Source organism: Prinia subflava, chromosome 19 (assembly GCF_021018805.1).
Source record: "Prinia subflava isolate CZ2003 ecotype Zambia chromosome 19, Cam_Psub_1.2, whole genome shotgun sequence".
Lineage (NCBI taxonomy): Eukaryota > Metazoa > Chordata > Aves > Passeriformes > Cisticolidae > Prinia > Prinia subflava.
In genome coordinates, this window is record NC_086265.1 from 8,102,689 (window position 1) to 8,119,482 (window position 16,794).

General features: G+C 44.3%; 1 protein-coding gene across 1 annotated transcript in view; it reads left to right on the forward strand.

The window, feature by feature from the left end:
- The window catches only part of HIC2 (HIC ZBTB transcriptional repressor 2), a 75,241-nt gene extending 62,241 nt beyond the window's left edge, over positions 1-13,000 (forward strand). Inside the window, exons 2-4 of the mRNA XM_063415763.1 lie at positions 1,571-1,714; positions 3,148-3,280; positions 7,840-13,000. Of these exons, the coding sequence (XP_063271833.1) occupies positions 7,876-9,588 (1,713 nt within the window). The 5' untranslated portion in view covers positions 1,571-1,714; positions 3,148-3,280; positions 7,840-7,875 and the 3' untranslated portion in view covers positions 9,589-13,000. The remainder of the gene's footprint in view (positions 1-1,570; positions 1,715-3,147; positions 3,281-7,839) is intronic.
- Positions 13,001-16,794: the final 3,794 nt, after the last annotated feature.

Below are 16,794 nucleotides of genomic sequence, written 5' to 3' on the forward strand. Positions count from 1 at the left end.
GGTTGCTCTAATGTTGTGCAGAGTGTGATTTTCTGGAGAGGGGAGGGCTCCAGATTCCTCTGGCCCATTACACCTCAAGTGCGGTAGTTAACTGTGGGTTGGCTTGTTCATGCTGGCAGTGGTCTGTTCAGACTAGTTCAGCAAATGCTCTTGGCTCAGCACAGCTCAGGTCAGTAGGCAAACAGTTGCTTACATTTCACTTCTTCATTGTATTGACAAGATTTTAAAATCTTCAGCCTACAGCAGTCAAAACAGGGTGATCTGAATACAAAAGACCTATTAGTTCAGTGTGAAAAGGATTTGGTTACAGAGTTGTGGGGATAAGTATGCAGGTGGGGATGATGGGAACACTGTCCTGGGCCTAAGCCCAGCAGATGTTCAGGAAAAATGGACTATCTCCTTATACTCTGTCCTTTTCATGACAACCTGTTCCATTTCTCAGGCCTGTGTCCTCCTTTATGCTCTCTCTCATTCAACATTAAGTATTATTGGTATTTTTCATTTTGCCTTTTATCTTTTCAGGCTGATAATCAATAGTATTCTCACTTTTTAAATGTAAGATTTCTGTCTCCAGAAACACAGCTGGAGACATGCAGCCATCAATGTGATAACAGCTATGCACATGTTTCACTTCACCACGAGGATGTAAAAACCTATGGTTTTTAAACCTTTTGGTGGTTTGGGCTTTTTGTTTGTTTGTTTTCACTCGGGTATCATCACCACTTGTAGAAGGGAACCAGTGCTTAGCATCTACCTTGAGACTCCTCCATGATAATCCCACTGGAGCTGATTAGAGAAACTCTGTGGAAAGCACTGCAGAGGATACAACCAGCTTGTCAAACCGAGGGTAGCTGTGATATGTGCCTTTCCCTGAGAAGATGATGTTGCTTTTTCCTTTGGGCAGGGGAGGGTGGAATTATAGCTCTGAAGTTTTGCGACGCTCATACAAACTGCAGTTCACCATGAATCAACTTGACTCCAGTCCCCAAGAATTGAGATTAAATTATCAGTGAGGCATCATTATAAATAGGAGAGGCCATACAGTGTCTTCTTCTCTCACCTTGCACCAAAGGATCCTGGCCCAATGCCATAACATCCCTAGAAGATATTTTCAAAGGCTTGGGAAGTGGGACAGGGGAATGGGGACAACACAGCAGATCAGGTTTGAAGAGTTTCTTCTGCTGCCTGTACTGTGTCAGGAATGAGATCATGAAGCTCTGACACCAGGCTGTTCTTGTCATAGAGGCACTTCTAAATGGTGATGATATTTCATTGCCTGAATTTCTGGGCAGAAGGCAGCTGGTGCAGACATCCTGGGATCTGCTGGTTTTGGATACATGTGAACTGGTCCCCCTGAAGTTCAGTGCTATTGGGAGTCATGAATGTAAGTGGCCAGGGAGCATCAGCAAGAAACTTGCAGAGTCCTTCTGTTCTGCTTCCGTCACAGTTCAACGCCTGTGGGGAGATGGGTGGAGGGGAGGTTGTTGTAGCAGTTACATATTTAAGGCAGGTGGCTGTTTTAAAATGTACGTTTCAATTTTGATTGCAGTATTTTAATTGCATTTAACAGCGTCCCTGCTGGTTCTCCATTCTGCATCCGTGCAGCCACGTTCTATTGATGGCCTGTTGTGATTTCAATGGAACATCATGGGATGTACCTGGCACGTCGGGCAGCACTGGATGGAGGTGCCTTTAGCCCAATGTACCTGGCATGGTAAGCGGCAACCAAGCGGTTAATCTGCATTCTACTGCTCATAGTTTCAGCTTGTATAGCAAGGGGTTCCTGCTTTGCTGCAGCCTTGCACTGACTGGAAATCACTTTGCTCTCTTGATTTTAGTGCTTTCATGCACGCAGGGCCCCTACCCTTTTCACCCATGGAGATTCCCCTTCCCTGAGAAGTTTGCCATGCAGTAGAGAAGGGCCTAGCCATGTCAGGCTCTCCTTGTTATTCTAGAATGTGAGAGAAGGGACTTGGAAATCATCTCACTCTTTTTTTTCTCTCCTTTTTGGGCCAGGAGCTGGTAGCAGTTGAGCAGGTATTGCCCACGTCCCAAATACCCAAACGTTGCCGCACAGAGGTACCAGACAGGTGCTCATGTCCTTAAGCAAAGCTGTGCCGTCTCTGCGGGCGTCCTGCAAGAGCTGCCTCAGGGAGCCGGGAGGGCAGCTCTGCCTGGCACTAATTGGAATGTAACAGACTAAACAAGGGCCACTTTCAGTTTGCTGATATGGTATCTGCAAAATGATCCTCCATCCTCCATTTTCCTTCTCTTTTCCATGCCCACACCTGCAAAATCAGCTGTACATCCTGCTCTGTCCTGCATGTTTTCTCTCCTTCCCCCAGCTCTGCAGACCTCTGCCCGAGTAACTTCACATGTTGGTCTTGGCTCTTTTAAAGTGCTAAATATTTGTGTGAGAGAAACAAGGGTGCTGCATCCTGTTTTCTGCTTGAGCTTTCTTCACAGAGCTTTGGCTGCTCCACTGCCAATGATGAAAATGCATGTTTGTGCCTCAGCTGCTGAACTCTGCTGTCTGACTGCTCGCAGGGGCTGGGCATAGGGAACCATCTGGACTAACACAGTTCCAGCACTTCTCCCCATGCTTCTGCTGCTCTAGAATGTGAATACCTTTAAAAGTCATGGGCTAATGACCTGTCAGTGCAACTCCTGGGGGCAGGTTAGTGGTAGAGAACCACCCACTACACTGACACCTCTGAAGGTCCTGGTTCTGTTGGGATGTGGGGAAAGGAAGATCAGGTGAGCCAGTGATGAGCAGGAAAGCTCTCTTCCCAGTGGAGTCGTTAAATTCTCAAAAAAAGTTGGTTCATCTGAAACTGAAGGGTGCAGAAGTCATCTGTTTCAGTTTCCCTCAGTTCCAGTTGCAGCTGGACACAGCATTTTTTATGTCATAAATTGGTGGGAGAAAACAATGTAGGAAACAATGGATTTCATATTGTCTTGTTCTTCTCCATGCTCACTGCTGCAGTGTCTGCTCAGTGCAGCTCAACTGCTTGGGAAGGTGGAAAAATAAGTAAGCAGGCCACTGTCTTTTCCTGGGTCTATTATAACATGCACAATAGGCTGATGTTTTAACAGCATCTGATTTGATACATCACATCTAATCTGTTTGTTGGTTTTTATCTGCAGTACTGTTAGCTCACTGTTCAGGTGCTCGGTGTCTAGCCTTCTCATCCAGCTACAAATCCTCTACGTGAAATGAGTGATTCCTTAGATCTGTTTTTGATTGATTCTTTGCTTCACTGGTGTTGCTTCTTAAAAGGTAAACAATATTCATATGCTGCAATCTATAACTCAGAGATGAAATCAAATAGCATCTCCTGCCAGAGGTTGCTAAGATAACGCATTTAGCATTCATTCAGTAATTACTTTTAGGAAGAGATTTAGTGATATTAAAGAGAATCAAACCTGTAGTGAATATGTAGATTTTATACTGTTGAAAGGGGTGAAGGGATTTCTCTTCTCCTCTGTTTAGTAATTTCTTTTTCTGTGATGTCCAGAGTCTTTGTGCAAACTGAGAGCAAATGAAGTTTTTCCTGCTGTGTAATGAGAGCAGCACAGCTCCAGGAGCAGCCTGTGTGTTGTGCACAACCTTGCTGCCCACAGGGTCACGGTATGCCCCAGGCTGGGCACAGCAGCTCGCAGTTACCCAGCTCCTGAGGCAATATTGCTTATTAAGATGCTGTTGGCTCTTAGCTTGCAAAGCTTTGTTTGATGTGTGGCATCTGCTTGCAGCATTACTGTATTCTGTGATTTGTGCGCTGTACTTCTCATGTCTTTGCATGTGCTGTGTCTCAGTGTCATGGGTATGGTGGAGGTAGTGGAGAGCCTCAGTCTTGTTTCATTCCCTCCCTGCATGGGAGTGTTTGAGCAGGTTCACTGCTCTGAAAAAAACGTCTTGAATGTGAGGTAACCAGCCTGAATCTGGGAAAAGACCATCACTGCTGCTATTTGTCCAGAGCCTTCTGTAATCCTCTTTTAAATGCAAAGGGGTGAAATTTTGCACACCACGTTCCATGTTTAAAGACTGTGGCCCCAGTGAGACATTGATGTATTCTTGAGGTCTGGGGTTTGGGTTTTTTACTAGAAATGCATTTGAGGCTTTTCTGAACCAGGGCTCCTCTGAACTGGGAGTATATTTTTTCTGGGTTTTTTTTTCAGAAAACAGAAAAGGAAGAGTTATTAAAAATGATACTGAAATACAAGAAGTATAAACCTGCTACGATTTTTAGGGCTTTGGGGGGTTGTGGTGATGTTATTCAAATGTTATGGTTTGTTGAGAGATGCCCTCTGCAAACTCATGGATAGCAAGGCCTTTCTAAGGCTGCACCTGCCATTTGCTAGGGCAGATAACTTCCAGACAGGATTTAAACTCCCAGTTGTCCTTGGTTCCATGCTTTCAGCTAGAAGTGAGATTCTAGGAATGCCATAAGTTGAGGAATAATGCCTGCTTTTCTTTTGCTAACAACTTTTCCAACTTTCTTCCTTTACCTCTGAAATGCATCATTGTCAAAAAAGGGTTTGTAAGTGGCCACCTCTGGAAAATATCTGGACTGGATTTATTTTTGTTGAGGACTGCACGAGATACACAAGGCAGGTGGCTGTAAGACTTTAGTCAACAAAGGGACGTCAGCCAAAGGAGTGTTCTCTGAGCCATACTCCTGTCCTGGTCAAAGCCCTTGGTGGGCAACGCTGACAGCATCTTAAACACAGCTCTCTAAGCTTGGTTGAAGGTTTTGCTGCCTTGATTAATTACATTCATTTTGGGGGGGTTGTTAAATCCACATTTGACTTCAGCTAACAAATTCAAATTTGATAGGCAGGGTTATACTGCCTTCACCTGACCACTGCTTTTAAAATCTACTGAAGGTAATAGCCTACCTTATACATATGTCCTACTGAACATGAACAGTTCTGTAAAATTTGACATGTGAGATAAATAGAGGTAATTTAAACAACTTGTACTATGCTGGTTTTTATGCTGCAGAACATACTGAAGTTTAATAATACCATTATCTTTCTCATGAAGGTCAGAAGCAGAATTAGAATTCTAACTCTGTTTTCAGGGCTTTGTCTGCAGGCTCATTACCTGGTTTCAATATCATTTAAGGCAGAAAGGAAAAAAGAGTAAAACAAAAAAAGTAAAATGCTAAAAACATTCTGCATTAATAGCTGTTGCAAGCCTTAAGGGTTAGGCAACTTGTATACAACGATTTCTAGACCTCTGCTTTAAGTGCCACGCCAATGGGAAATAAGCCCACTTTTACTTCAGTAACACCTTATTATTGGTAGTACTACTTTGTTTAGGCAGAAAATATTTGCTGTACTGTTTCCCTTCCTTTCCCACATTTGTCCTTTATGGAACACTTAAAAGCCATACCCAGGGATTTTGTGTGCTACATGCATGGAAAAGCACCATGATGTCTGTAGTGAAATTGCAGTGCTAGGCTGCTTCTTGCTATCTTGAGCAGGATGCATTTCTGTAGAGAGATGCTGTTAAGTTGCAAGCCATGTTTCTGTCCTCCCCTATCGATGTATCTCAGTGACCCAGAAGTAAGGGCTCTTACTGGCCTGGCTAGATAAAAGTGGGTATTTTGTACCTCTGTGCTGCTGCTTCTTCCCCTTAATCAGCAATTCTGGAAGCAAGCTGCTAGAACCAGACCCACAGCCTCTGTGCTGCAACTCTGACGTGACTAATTACAGCAAAACTTGGTTTTAAAGTGTGCAACATTGCTCAGTGCAGGTAGCCCCTGTCCCGTCACATTTTTCTGATTCTGCAGGGTGAGTTTCTATTACAGAAACACTACAGGTGCAACTTAGCACCACGGCAAGCCTGCACTTCCTCCTTTTGGCTGCCACACTTTCTAAAGCCGTCGAGCTCTGGAAACAACATCCACATGCACAAAGACACCACGGTGAATCCACCGTCACCTTGGGTTGTCATCCACCGCTGAAACAAAATCAAACAGAAAAGCAGAGCAGCCTTTCAGCCGTGGGTCAGGGGTGATGAGCCAGAGGGGTCTGTGTGGATGCTAAATTAGGTGATGCACTGAAGAGCCACCAAAAGCATAAGCAAGCACCAGGCTGACCAGCAAAATAAGTGAAGAGCTGTGTCCTGTTGAGGAAGGGAGGCACCTGCTTGGCAGATCTGTTGGGAGAAGTACCAGGGTAGTCAAGCAACAAGACTGGAGAAAATATTGCATTTGCTCACTTTTTGGTAGCTTCTTTTCATAAAGCAGAACTTCTCTGTTGTGCAGAAATGGATGACGTAAATTTACCACCTTTCTGCCAAATGAAATCTTTCCATTTATCACCAGGTAGTAGGAATCAGGTTTGAGGGAAGCAATTTTTCATGCTAACAGCATCACTCCTTATTTCTTTTTGTTGTTTACCTATATTTGGCACAGAGGGAATACAGTGCAGTCTAATGCTTCATCATTTGAAATCTGATGGGATAGAGTGTGGTACTGGGACTCACAAACAATAAAAAAATTAACTGATGATGATTTTAAGAGATAACTTAAGCTCTTCATTTTTCTGTATTTATGGCTTGCTTCTTCAATAAGAGAAATGTTTCAATAATATGATGAACTGGGAAAGGAAGAAAGGAAGTAGGAGGCTAAATGGTGGTGGTTGTAAATTTGGCATTTAATTCCTAGTTTTGAACCTCAGAAACTATTTTAAATCAACTTTAACAGATAAATGCAAGTAATAGTTGGTGCTTTCAAACAAACACACACACAAAAAAACAACCAGGAAAAATAAATAAAATTGATCTTGGATTCCCAAATGCAGCCCCAGATTGAATTCTGGGTTTCATGGATTGTAATATCTATGAAATGTGCAACAGCAGTTAGTGCTGACATATCTCAAACTGGGTGTTTCCTACAGTCCATACTACTGGGAAGGCCAATATAAACATCTAAACTAAAATACATCATGACTACTGTTTGTGAAATGCATGAACGGTGTGCAGGTAACCACAATTTTCCTCTCTTTACAGTATTTCAGGATAGAGAAACTGTGACTTGATATCTTACTTGACTCTATTGTTTTAAACAAAATTCTTCCAAAATTAACTTGAGGAAAATGTTTCAGAATTATGAAGACATGTGGTGACATTTAGTAGCTCAGCATCCTGAATTTCAGACAGTTGAGGATTGATTCTAACCCCACATGTCAATGGATTGGGATATGGCCATTGCCAGGGGAGTGGTTTTTAAAGCAGCTTTTCATACTCTTTAAGACTGCCCATTCACACTTCAGTGTGGGTAATTCCATCTTCAATGGATTTAGTTGCTACATGTCATTTTCTCAACCCCAGAGCAGCTGGATGTTACAAGATTTCAACATGTAACAGCCAAGAAACAAACTACATTTTAAAGCAGGGAAGCTGCAGCTTATGCTAATTATTTTTCATGCTCAGATATGCAAATGACAGTGAAGTAGATGCTTCTCTTTCCTTCCTCTTTTTCTTGCTTCTCATCATCCCTTCAAGTCTGTGTCAGGAGAGAACAGCTTTCCCCTGTACCTAACTATTGTTTTAATGCTGCTATCTTTTGACTAGTGATTCCAGCCAATGATGATTGCTTCTGTAAAAAGATAATTACAAATCTGATTTTTGAAAGACTTAAGTCTTAGCAGAGAAATATTTCTCTCTGTATTCCCAGCAGAATCACAGCTTCCAGGGCTCAGTGTACTCAGATCTCCCTAGTCAGTGCCAAGCCTTACATAGACTGCACTGTGTTAAACCAGTCTACTAAATGTAACCTGTTCTAGTGGGAACAGCAAACTCACCCCTCTCATGCTCCTGTTTTGCAGGTGGTAAGGTGAAGGTGAGAGGAAGAGAAGGTGGAGATGGAACTGCCAAATCATGCCAAACAACTGCTATTGCAGCTGAACCAGCAACGAGCCAAAGGTTTCCTCTGTGATGTGATCATTGTGGTAGAAAATGCCCTGTTTCGTGCCCATAAGAACATCCTGGCAGCCAGCAGCATGTATTTCAAATCCCTTGTCCTGCATGACAACCTGATAAACTTAGACACCGACATGGTGAACCCCACCGTGTTCCGGCAGATCTTGGACTTTATTTATACTGGTAAGCTCTTAACGACTGACCAGCCTGGTGAACAGAACTTTAATGCTCTCCTCACCGCAGCAAGCTACCTCCAACTGCACGACCTGGCAGCTCTCTGCAGAAAGAAGCTGAAGCGGAACGGCAAGTCCTTCGCTGGCAAGGCCGGTGGCCTTGGTGTTGGGAGATCTGCCAGGAGTCAGAGACTTTCCACTGCTTCAGTCATCCAAGCTCGCTATTCAGGGTCAAATGAGGGGTTGAAGGGCTCGCACTCAAAGGAGCTGTCAAAGGGAAAGCTCTCTGATGACGAGGTCTTCATCAGCAGCTCCAACCAAGAGAACTGTCACTCCTTAAGCAGGGGAACCAGCAAGAACGGTGGTGGGAGCAGCAGTGCGAATGGGAGCACCGGTGACCAGGAGCTAGGCCTCGACCTGTCCAAAAAGAGCCCCTCGCTCCCTGTGGCAGCCTCCCACGATGACACGCAGCACAGCGAAAGCCAGCACGGCTCTCCCCAATCTGCCTCAGCCCCTGCAGCCAACAGTGCCTCATCGTTCGACGAGTCTGGCGTCGGAGCCCCCCACAGCATGGCAGACAGCAGCGACCCCATGGAGATGGATCTGAGCGAGGAGTGCCACCACTCTCTGACCGAGGGCAGCCAGCGCAAGGGCCTCCGGCACTCGTCCCGCAAGAAGGAGTGGATCAAGAAAGACAACGCCTTTGACCGAAAGGATGGGGGCAAGGACAGGGACGAGGGTGAAGGGCTGCCCAATGGTATCCTGCTGGGGCCCTTGTCCAAGTCTGTGGAGAGGAGTCTGGCCGGGGCCTACGGGGCAGACCTGCCCTACCCATGTAAGGAGGAGGTAGAAAATGGTAAGGAGAACAGTGACGACAGCGGCCAGAGCGAGAGTGAGAGCGGCGGCCACACCAGTGCCAACTACGTCTACCGGCAGGAGGGGTTTGAGCCAGTGGCCTATGGTGACAACCTGTATGTCTGTATCCCCTGTGGCAAAGGCTTCCCGAGCTCTGAGCAGCTCAACGCCCACGTGGAAACGCACACCGAGGAAGACCTTTACATCAAGGAGGAAGGCACATACGGCAGCAAGGATGAAGCTGAGGATTTGTCCAACCCCAATCAGTCCTACGCTGCAGAGTCCCGGCCCTTCAAATGTTCAGTGTGTGAGAAGAGCTACAAGGATCCGGCCACGCTGCGGCAGCACGAGAAGACTCACTGGCTGACGCGGCCCTTCCCTTGCAACATCTGCGGCAAGATGTTCACGCAGCGGGGCACCATGACACGGCACATGCGCAGCCACTTGGGGCTCAAGCCCTTTGCTTGCGAGGAATGTGGGATGCGCTTTACCCGGCAGTACCGACTAACAGAGCATATGCGTGTCCACTCAGGAGAAAAACCTTACGAATGTCAACTGTGTGGTGGGAAATTCACCCAGCAGCGCAATCTGATCAGCCACCTGCGAATGCATACCTCTCCCACATAAGCCAAAGACTCCAGAATGAGCTTCAAGCCCATCCGCAGTGATTTACCTTTCTGTAGACTTGCTGCTTTAAAAAAAAGAAAAAAGAAAAAAAAAACAACAAAAAAGGGGGCAACTCCCCATACTCTGTTCAGTCATGAGAGGCCTAAACAAATGTAGCTTTAACATTTAAAAAAAAAGTTCCTTTTTTTTTTTCCTTTTTTTAAAAAAAGAAAGGTCCACAGCCAAGCTGATGCATTTAGTCCCAGTCTCCCTTCAAATTTTGGCGACCTGGCAAGAAATGCCTCTTCTTTTTGCACACATCGACTTCATTGCCATATTGCTTATCTGGAGAAGGTAGGGGCACCTTGGGGAACCTCCAGCCTCTGCTGGCTCCCTCCTCCCTGCCTCGTTCTGTGTTTCTGTCACTGTACTCATCTCCTCTCTTAAAACCAAACTCAGTAGGGGCATTTCTTGCCATTAAAAAGAAAACAAAGTACACCTTTTCAGTGGCCTAAGTAGCTGTGAAATAACAGCACTCTCAAGTGCAGAAGCTGTGTCTGTGGACCATCTCACAGGGTTGGCAGCCCCTCCAGACTGTGGGAAAGCTGCAGCAGTGGTGGAGCCCACCCCCCTCCCCTGCGCTGGGGATGGTGGGGGGAGCAGCTCCCAGGGCTGCACCAGCCCCAGTACTTCACTTAAAGAAATGGCAAAGCCTCCCTTACCATCCCTCTCCATTTTGGTTTTGATCTTTGTCCTTGGCACACATAACCACGTGCCACCTTCTCCCATAAAACACTCAAACCTCTTTTGCCTTACCCATGACTGAACAGGGACTGGATGCCCTGGGAATTTCTTTCAGTGAGCAGGGGGTCGTCTTTACTTTTCTAGTAGTTTCGTATGAATATTCTTTGCTTAGAGGTACTTGTTTTATTAAAGGAAAAAACCATTGTAACGTTTATGTGAATGTTTGAACTGGAAGGTCTGAGGTTAATTCTAGGGTGGGTGGGTGGGGAGGGGGTTTGATGTAGGCTGGACTTGCTACAAGTTCCATAGGTACTTTTTTATTATTTTTTTATTTTATTTTTTGTGTGTGTGTATGTTTTTAGCTTTCCTCCCTCACTAAAGAGCAAGTTTGTGTGGACAGACTTGTTACCTTTGCTACCTCTTGAATTCATGAGAACAATAAGATGGTTAGTGAAAGATTAGGCATTTTTTTTCTTTTATTGTAAGTAATTAAATGTATAAAAGTAGAAGCTAAATTAAAGTTAAGGGATTTTTACCACCCTGTCCTTCCATCAAAAGTCAACTAGAGAAATGTTAAAGCAAAGCTTGGCCAAAGACAAAGCAAAAAATACACTGAGCTAGAGGCTGTGCTGGCTGCTTGGACTGGCTCAATTCGCAGTCTCTTGGCTGTCTGTAGTCACTTTTAGATAAAAGCAGAAAATTTCTCTGAGCTTTTTGGGCCCTTTCCAGCTTTGTTTATTGAGTCTGGATACTATGGGGAGGGGAAAATGTCCCCCTCATCTTCCACTCCCCCAGCACATCTGGGTCAGTCTGTAAACACCTGGCAGGACAGAGGGTGAGGGCATAGCAGCCTATAATTTACTAGAATCCAGAGTGCAATAAGGTGGGGGAGAGGAGGAGAAAGCAAACCAAAGTGTTTCATATCCTCCCTTTTAGACAATTTAACACACGCACACAAAAAAAAAAAAAAAGAGAAAAATGAAAGAAAAAGAAACAAAATGTTCTTGCAACATCTGCCTAAGACATCACAGCCAACAGCTGCTATTGGTTTAGGAGAGAAGACAGAGAACTTTGCCCACCGATTCTTGGCCCCCTTGACTTTGTTGGCGTGACCTTGTGGAAAGCTATGGCTTATTTCAAGCCTCCCGTGACTGTGGTGGTAAAAATTCACAGCCAGTAGAATCATCCCTTCTGAAATGACTAAGGTTTACACTTGCAGTTTTTCATTTGTTGGTTTTTGGTGTTTTGGTTTTTTTTTCCCACTCAAACCAGTATAGTCTCTATGCGTAAGTTTTACCAAACCTCACGTTTTGTCTTTTTTTTAAAAAAGAAACAAAACAAAACAACCAATTTTTAAAGTTTTGACCAAAAAAGAAAAAAAAAAGAAAAAAGTGAGCATGTTTGACTAAAACAAAGAAATATAAGCTTCATTTTCTATTGGGGTTTTTTTGCCTTTTTTTTTTTTTTTTTTTTTTTTTTTTTTTTTTTTTTTTTTTTTTTTATGTTTGTTTTTGTTTTGTTTTAAGGTAGACTAGTCCATGAGAAGTTTTTGGGTCAATTGAATGAACCGAGGAAACTGGAATCCAGGCTCCAAGCAATAGACAACCCACGGGCGCTGAGCCCCGGCCTGGTGTCACGTTACAGGGAACACTCGCCCCTGTCCAGCCGCTCCCGTGTGCTTCCCCCAGTGCCATTGTCCGCCTGCGAGCCCCGGAGCGCGGAAGGGGTGCATGGACTTTTGGTTTTGTCCAATTGTGCTGAGACGCGCTGTTTTCTTTTCGGGGGTTAAGCGGGCTTTTAGCGTCTTTAGCGCTTCCACATTTTTGAGTACATTTTGAGTTATTTTCTCCTTGATCCCTTGTTAACTCCCTCTGAGAACGTCCCCAAAAGAGTCTTTAGGGAGGACAGGGAGGGCCGTGCCATCTACCTTGTTCTCAGAGCAAATCTGAGCTGAGCCCAGGGACAGCTGTGCAAGATGAGTTCCTCGGCACTTTCCCCCCGCCTTTCCGTCCCCTCCAGCCGCGCAAGGCGGAGCTGACCCCGCTCCGGCTCCCCTTGGAGCCGCCCGGCCCAGGACCCGCTTCCAGAGCAGGGTTCAGGTCCCTCAGCGAGGGGAGGCCGGGACGGGCCTGTCCGCGCTGCCGGGCTGGAGCCGCCGGAGCCGCCTCTGCCCTGCGGCAGCGCACGGAGCTCCTGGCAGGCAAACCCTGCTCCCCCTCTTCATTCCATCTTCACATCTGTGTGGGTGATGCAGCTTCTCCCCTGCCCCAGGCCCCCTCTTCATTTGTTTCTTAAGCCTTGAGAATTACGTTGAACTTTCAGGACCCAATGCTATTTTTTAAAAACTATTTTTTGGAGCTTTTTTTCTTTTTTTTTAATCCCCTCCCCAGCACTTAAACAGTTCGACATAAAGTCTGTGTACAGCAAGAGTATTGTACAAAAGGAAATTATGTTCTTTTTTCAAATAGCTGTGTAAAGTTGTGTTCCATAGACTGAGTATAAACAACATTTTCCAAATTGTGACAGTAATAATGAATAACTATTAATACTCAAAACTTCAGGGACTGTTTCAGGCCTGCTTGGGGCCTAAACACTCAACTGCATTTGTACGACATAGTATTGTATCAACATTTTTCTGTATTTTAATGAGAAAGCAAAACACTAGTTTCATATTTAAGATTTTAAGAGTTTTAGGGTGGGGGGGAGGGAGTTGCATTTTTGGTTTTTTTTATTTTATTTTGATTTTTTTTTAAATACACAAAGAGCCTCAAGAGGAATAAAACAATTTAAAAGGAAAAAAAAAAAAAAAAAAAGAAAACCACAAAAAGAAAAAAAAAGAGGCCAGGCAGCTTAAGTATATGCTTTAGTCACTTAGTTCCAGAATGTTTTCGGAATAACAGGAAAAAAAAGATAAAATAGCAAAAGTTGTATAAAAGAATAAAGAAGCTCATACCCAAATTCACAAAACTATTTTTTAAACCAAAGCACATTTGAATGAGTATGGAACCTCACTTGGCTCAAAAAAGTACTAATATATTTATCTCATTGTTTACATAAACTTTTACAGTTTCAGACCTCAACAGATCTAGGGGCCAGTCAAAATTAATCTTTGCTTTTTCCATTGGTTTGTCTCTGAAGGCTATGCAGTGTTCCTCAGCTTGGGAGGGGGATCTGTGTCCCAGCCTGCATTCCAGCACTGCTCGGGGAGGGGGGAGAGGGTGGGCAATTAGAAATATGGCATGTAGAATTTTTTTTTTCTTCAATCCATGAGAGATGTTGCTGGGAGTGAGACCCAGGCACTATTGTTGAGGCATTCCAGCCTACCTCTTCCTCAGAGGAGTCCGGGGGAACCAAGAGGGCAAAGGGCGATGCGAGAAGCTCTAGAGATAAGAAAGGATGTTAGATGTTGGGAGCTGCTGTACCCAGCACATCTCCTTAACTGCAGCCATGGGGAGCAGGGCTGTTTTCCAGTCCTTTACTGCAAAACTTCCAAAAACAAACTCCTGGCAAAAAAACCCCCAAAGGCCCAGCTCTGTGCACTTGGGGGTGTTAGCAGGAGCCACAAAGATCACAGAAGACACCAAAGAGCTTTTGACATGCAGCTTCTGTGAGGCTTTGCGGCCGCGGCAGAGCTGCGCTCTGCGGGCCCTCGGAGCCCGCGCGGAGCCGCCGCACGGATCCGCTCCACACCTCACAGGGAGCCCCGCCAAAACTCCTGCGGCTGCCCAGGGGAAACCAAACCAAATCTGCATGCTACAACAGTTTAAAGGTGACCAATGAGGATGGTTTGCTAAAATACCGCTGAAGCCAAAAATAAAAGCGTTTAAGAAAGCTCCCCATGATTAGTCTTGACCCTTTGTAGCTTTTACCTTCTACACCAAAGCCACCTCAAACATTTGAGGGGGGGCTGATGGAAAATGAAATATTAATTTTGCCTGGTCTTAATATCTAACAAAGATGGTGCAAACACTATTTGACAGTGTTGTTTTTGTATCAATATGTATGTGCAGTAATGAATGTATTTATTTCTCAGATTCTGTATGCACAGTTTTGCAATGTAATTCAGAAAGTTGCAAACACAAAGATGTGTCCGCAGGGTCTTCTCTACAGGATTTCAAAAAAATGAAAAAAAATATATTAAAAAAAAAAGAAAAAAAAAAAGAAAAAAGGAATCTCAGAGACTCAGCATAGCCATAAACCATAACCTGTGAAGACAATACAAAGACTGGACTTTTGTAGCTTTGCATAGAAGAGGAATTTATGTTTTGCTGTATTTAAATGTTTCAATTTACAGTGTCGCTCTTTTAAGATTCCTGTTTTGGTTTTTGTTTTTGTTTTCCTCTCTCTTGTGTGTGGAAAGCATTGTTTTCAAGCAGTGCAGGTTCAAAGTCTGGGTTAGCAGTATTTTACCATGTTGCTTCAGTTCTGAAAAGCAGGAATATGGGTCTTGACCAGAGAAACATCCAGTGCAGTTAGTGAAACAAAATTAAATCTGAGGTGACTGCCGGCAGAATCCAGAGAAGGTAAAAGTCACTTGAGGAATAGCTGTGTGCTTCTGATTGCAGCTTGTGACTGTGACAGGTCTGTTATCCTGCCTGAAGGACAGGATGTAGCTTCTTTTTCAAGCCCCCCTCATCCCTCACTGTTCACTGTGATAGCAATAAGGATCTCAAAAGTGGGGACTGGAGCCTGGGATGGGCAGAGGAAGCTCCGTGCCAAACCCCACAGCCTCTGTCCATCTCAGGAAGGGCCTTGCAAGCGGTACTGAAGCATCAGGTTCGCCTCAGCATGGTGGGCTCGAGCCCCCCGAAAAGCTGTGCTTTACAAAGCCTCTTGTCCCAGTGTTGGTGGAGTCAGCACCTACTACAGCCTTACAAATTGGCATGAAGAAAGGATGTTTGCTGATTTCTGGATATTTGCCAAATTCTGAAACCTTTCCAATCAGCAGAGCTGGAGTTAGGGGAAAAGCAAATAGAAAAACAAAGGAACAAAACCTCCCTACGTTTTAAGTGGGTTTAAGAGGCTCTAGGTAGCAAACATCGAGCTGTCCCCAGACAGCAGAAATGCTCATCATTGAGATGGCACGTTTGGATAAACATTTGTTTAAGCAAGAATTTAAAATCTAAATGAACCCAGAGCTGTAATTCTGGAATAATTAGAGACTTCGGGCATTTTTTCTAAGTTTTTGTTTTAATAATTACTTACTCAACATCAGTAAAGTCTCTCCATTTACTGTAAAATCCTTTCTTTTTATAAGCTTATTCTTTCATTCCAGAACTGGCCATAATCTTGAAAAAGAAAATTTAGGGGTTGCTTTCAATAGCTGAAAGTAGCCTTTTGCAGTGTTTTAGGTCCCATGGTACTTTATGGTCCTGACTTTAGTGCAGGAGACAAGCAGGCAAAAGGAAATGCTGTTTCTCAGCCCCTTTCCACTCCTCGCATTTTGCATTTTTTCAGAATAGGGTAAGAAATTTCACATTTGATTATTTCCTGTTAGACTCACTAAATTTGCTGCTTTCCCTGCAAAAGGAAAAGATTTGGGAAGCCTTGTGGGGCAGTTCCAGCTCTGCTGTAAAGTTCCCAGCTGGTCCTACAAGTCAGGAAGACTCCTTTCTTTCAGCCCTAGTTCATCTTTCTGCCACATCAAAACTGCTGTTTATTCTGCTTTCCTTGTTTTAACTAACAACTCAAAGATCCCAAAACATAAGTTTAGAGATAGAAATGCATTTTTATTCCATTGTCTCCTATTGCCACCATCTTCTTTCCTTCCCTCCTAAATTTCCTAAGCATTTTGAAGGCCAGTGTTGAGCACAGGGATGAGCGGATCGGTGGTTTTGGAGCAGAGCAGTCCCTGTGATGTGGCAGGTGTGACCCACCACTCCTGATGTGGCATTTGCTGGCACTTAGGGCCCCACTTCATTGCGCTGCTTTCCCTGAGGAGTGGGACTGGTCTAAACTTCCTCTGTCACAAGTTCCCAATCGAAGCACTCCCAGCACAGCTCTTCCTCTCACCTTCTACGGGACTTTTGACCGGCTGGGGATAACTTTTCTATGAGGAGAGGATCTTGTTCTGGCTGGCTGGATATTCTTCCCCATTTTATTTTAATATTTTAGATACAACTGAAAAAGGGATGTTGCATCACCCCTTTTGGGTTTTGGTTTTTGTTTGGTTGGGTTTTTTTTCATTTTAAGCCTTAACTATTAGTCAGTCTGGAAGCCCTGGATGTTTCCTGGCGAGAGGGAAAGGAGGGGAGGTCAAGGGAAAGGCCGACATTCCTGCTGCAATGTTCTGTTCATTTCCTTCAAGAGCTTGAATTCAGGTCAGAGCCACAATAGTTGTGGCTTCAACTCAAGTGTCATATAAAAAGATACAGAAATTATAATATGATCTCAGCATTCAGAAATTTGCAGTCTTAATGTACAGTGATGAGAAACTGTTATTTTATGATCTTTTCATTAAAAGCTTGATTGAAAAATTACATC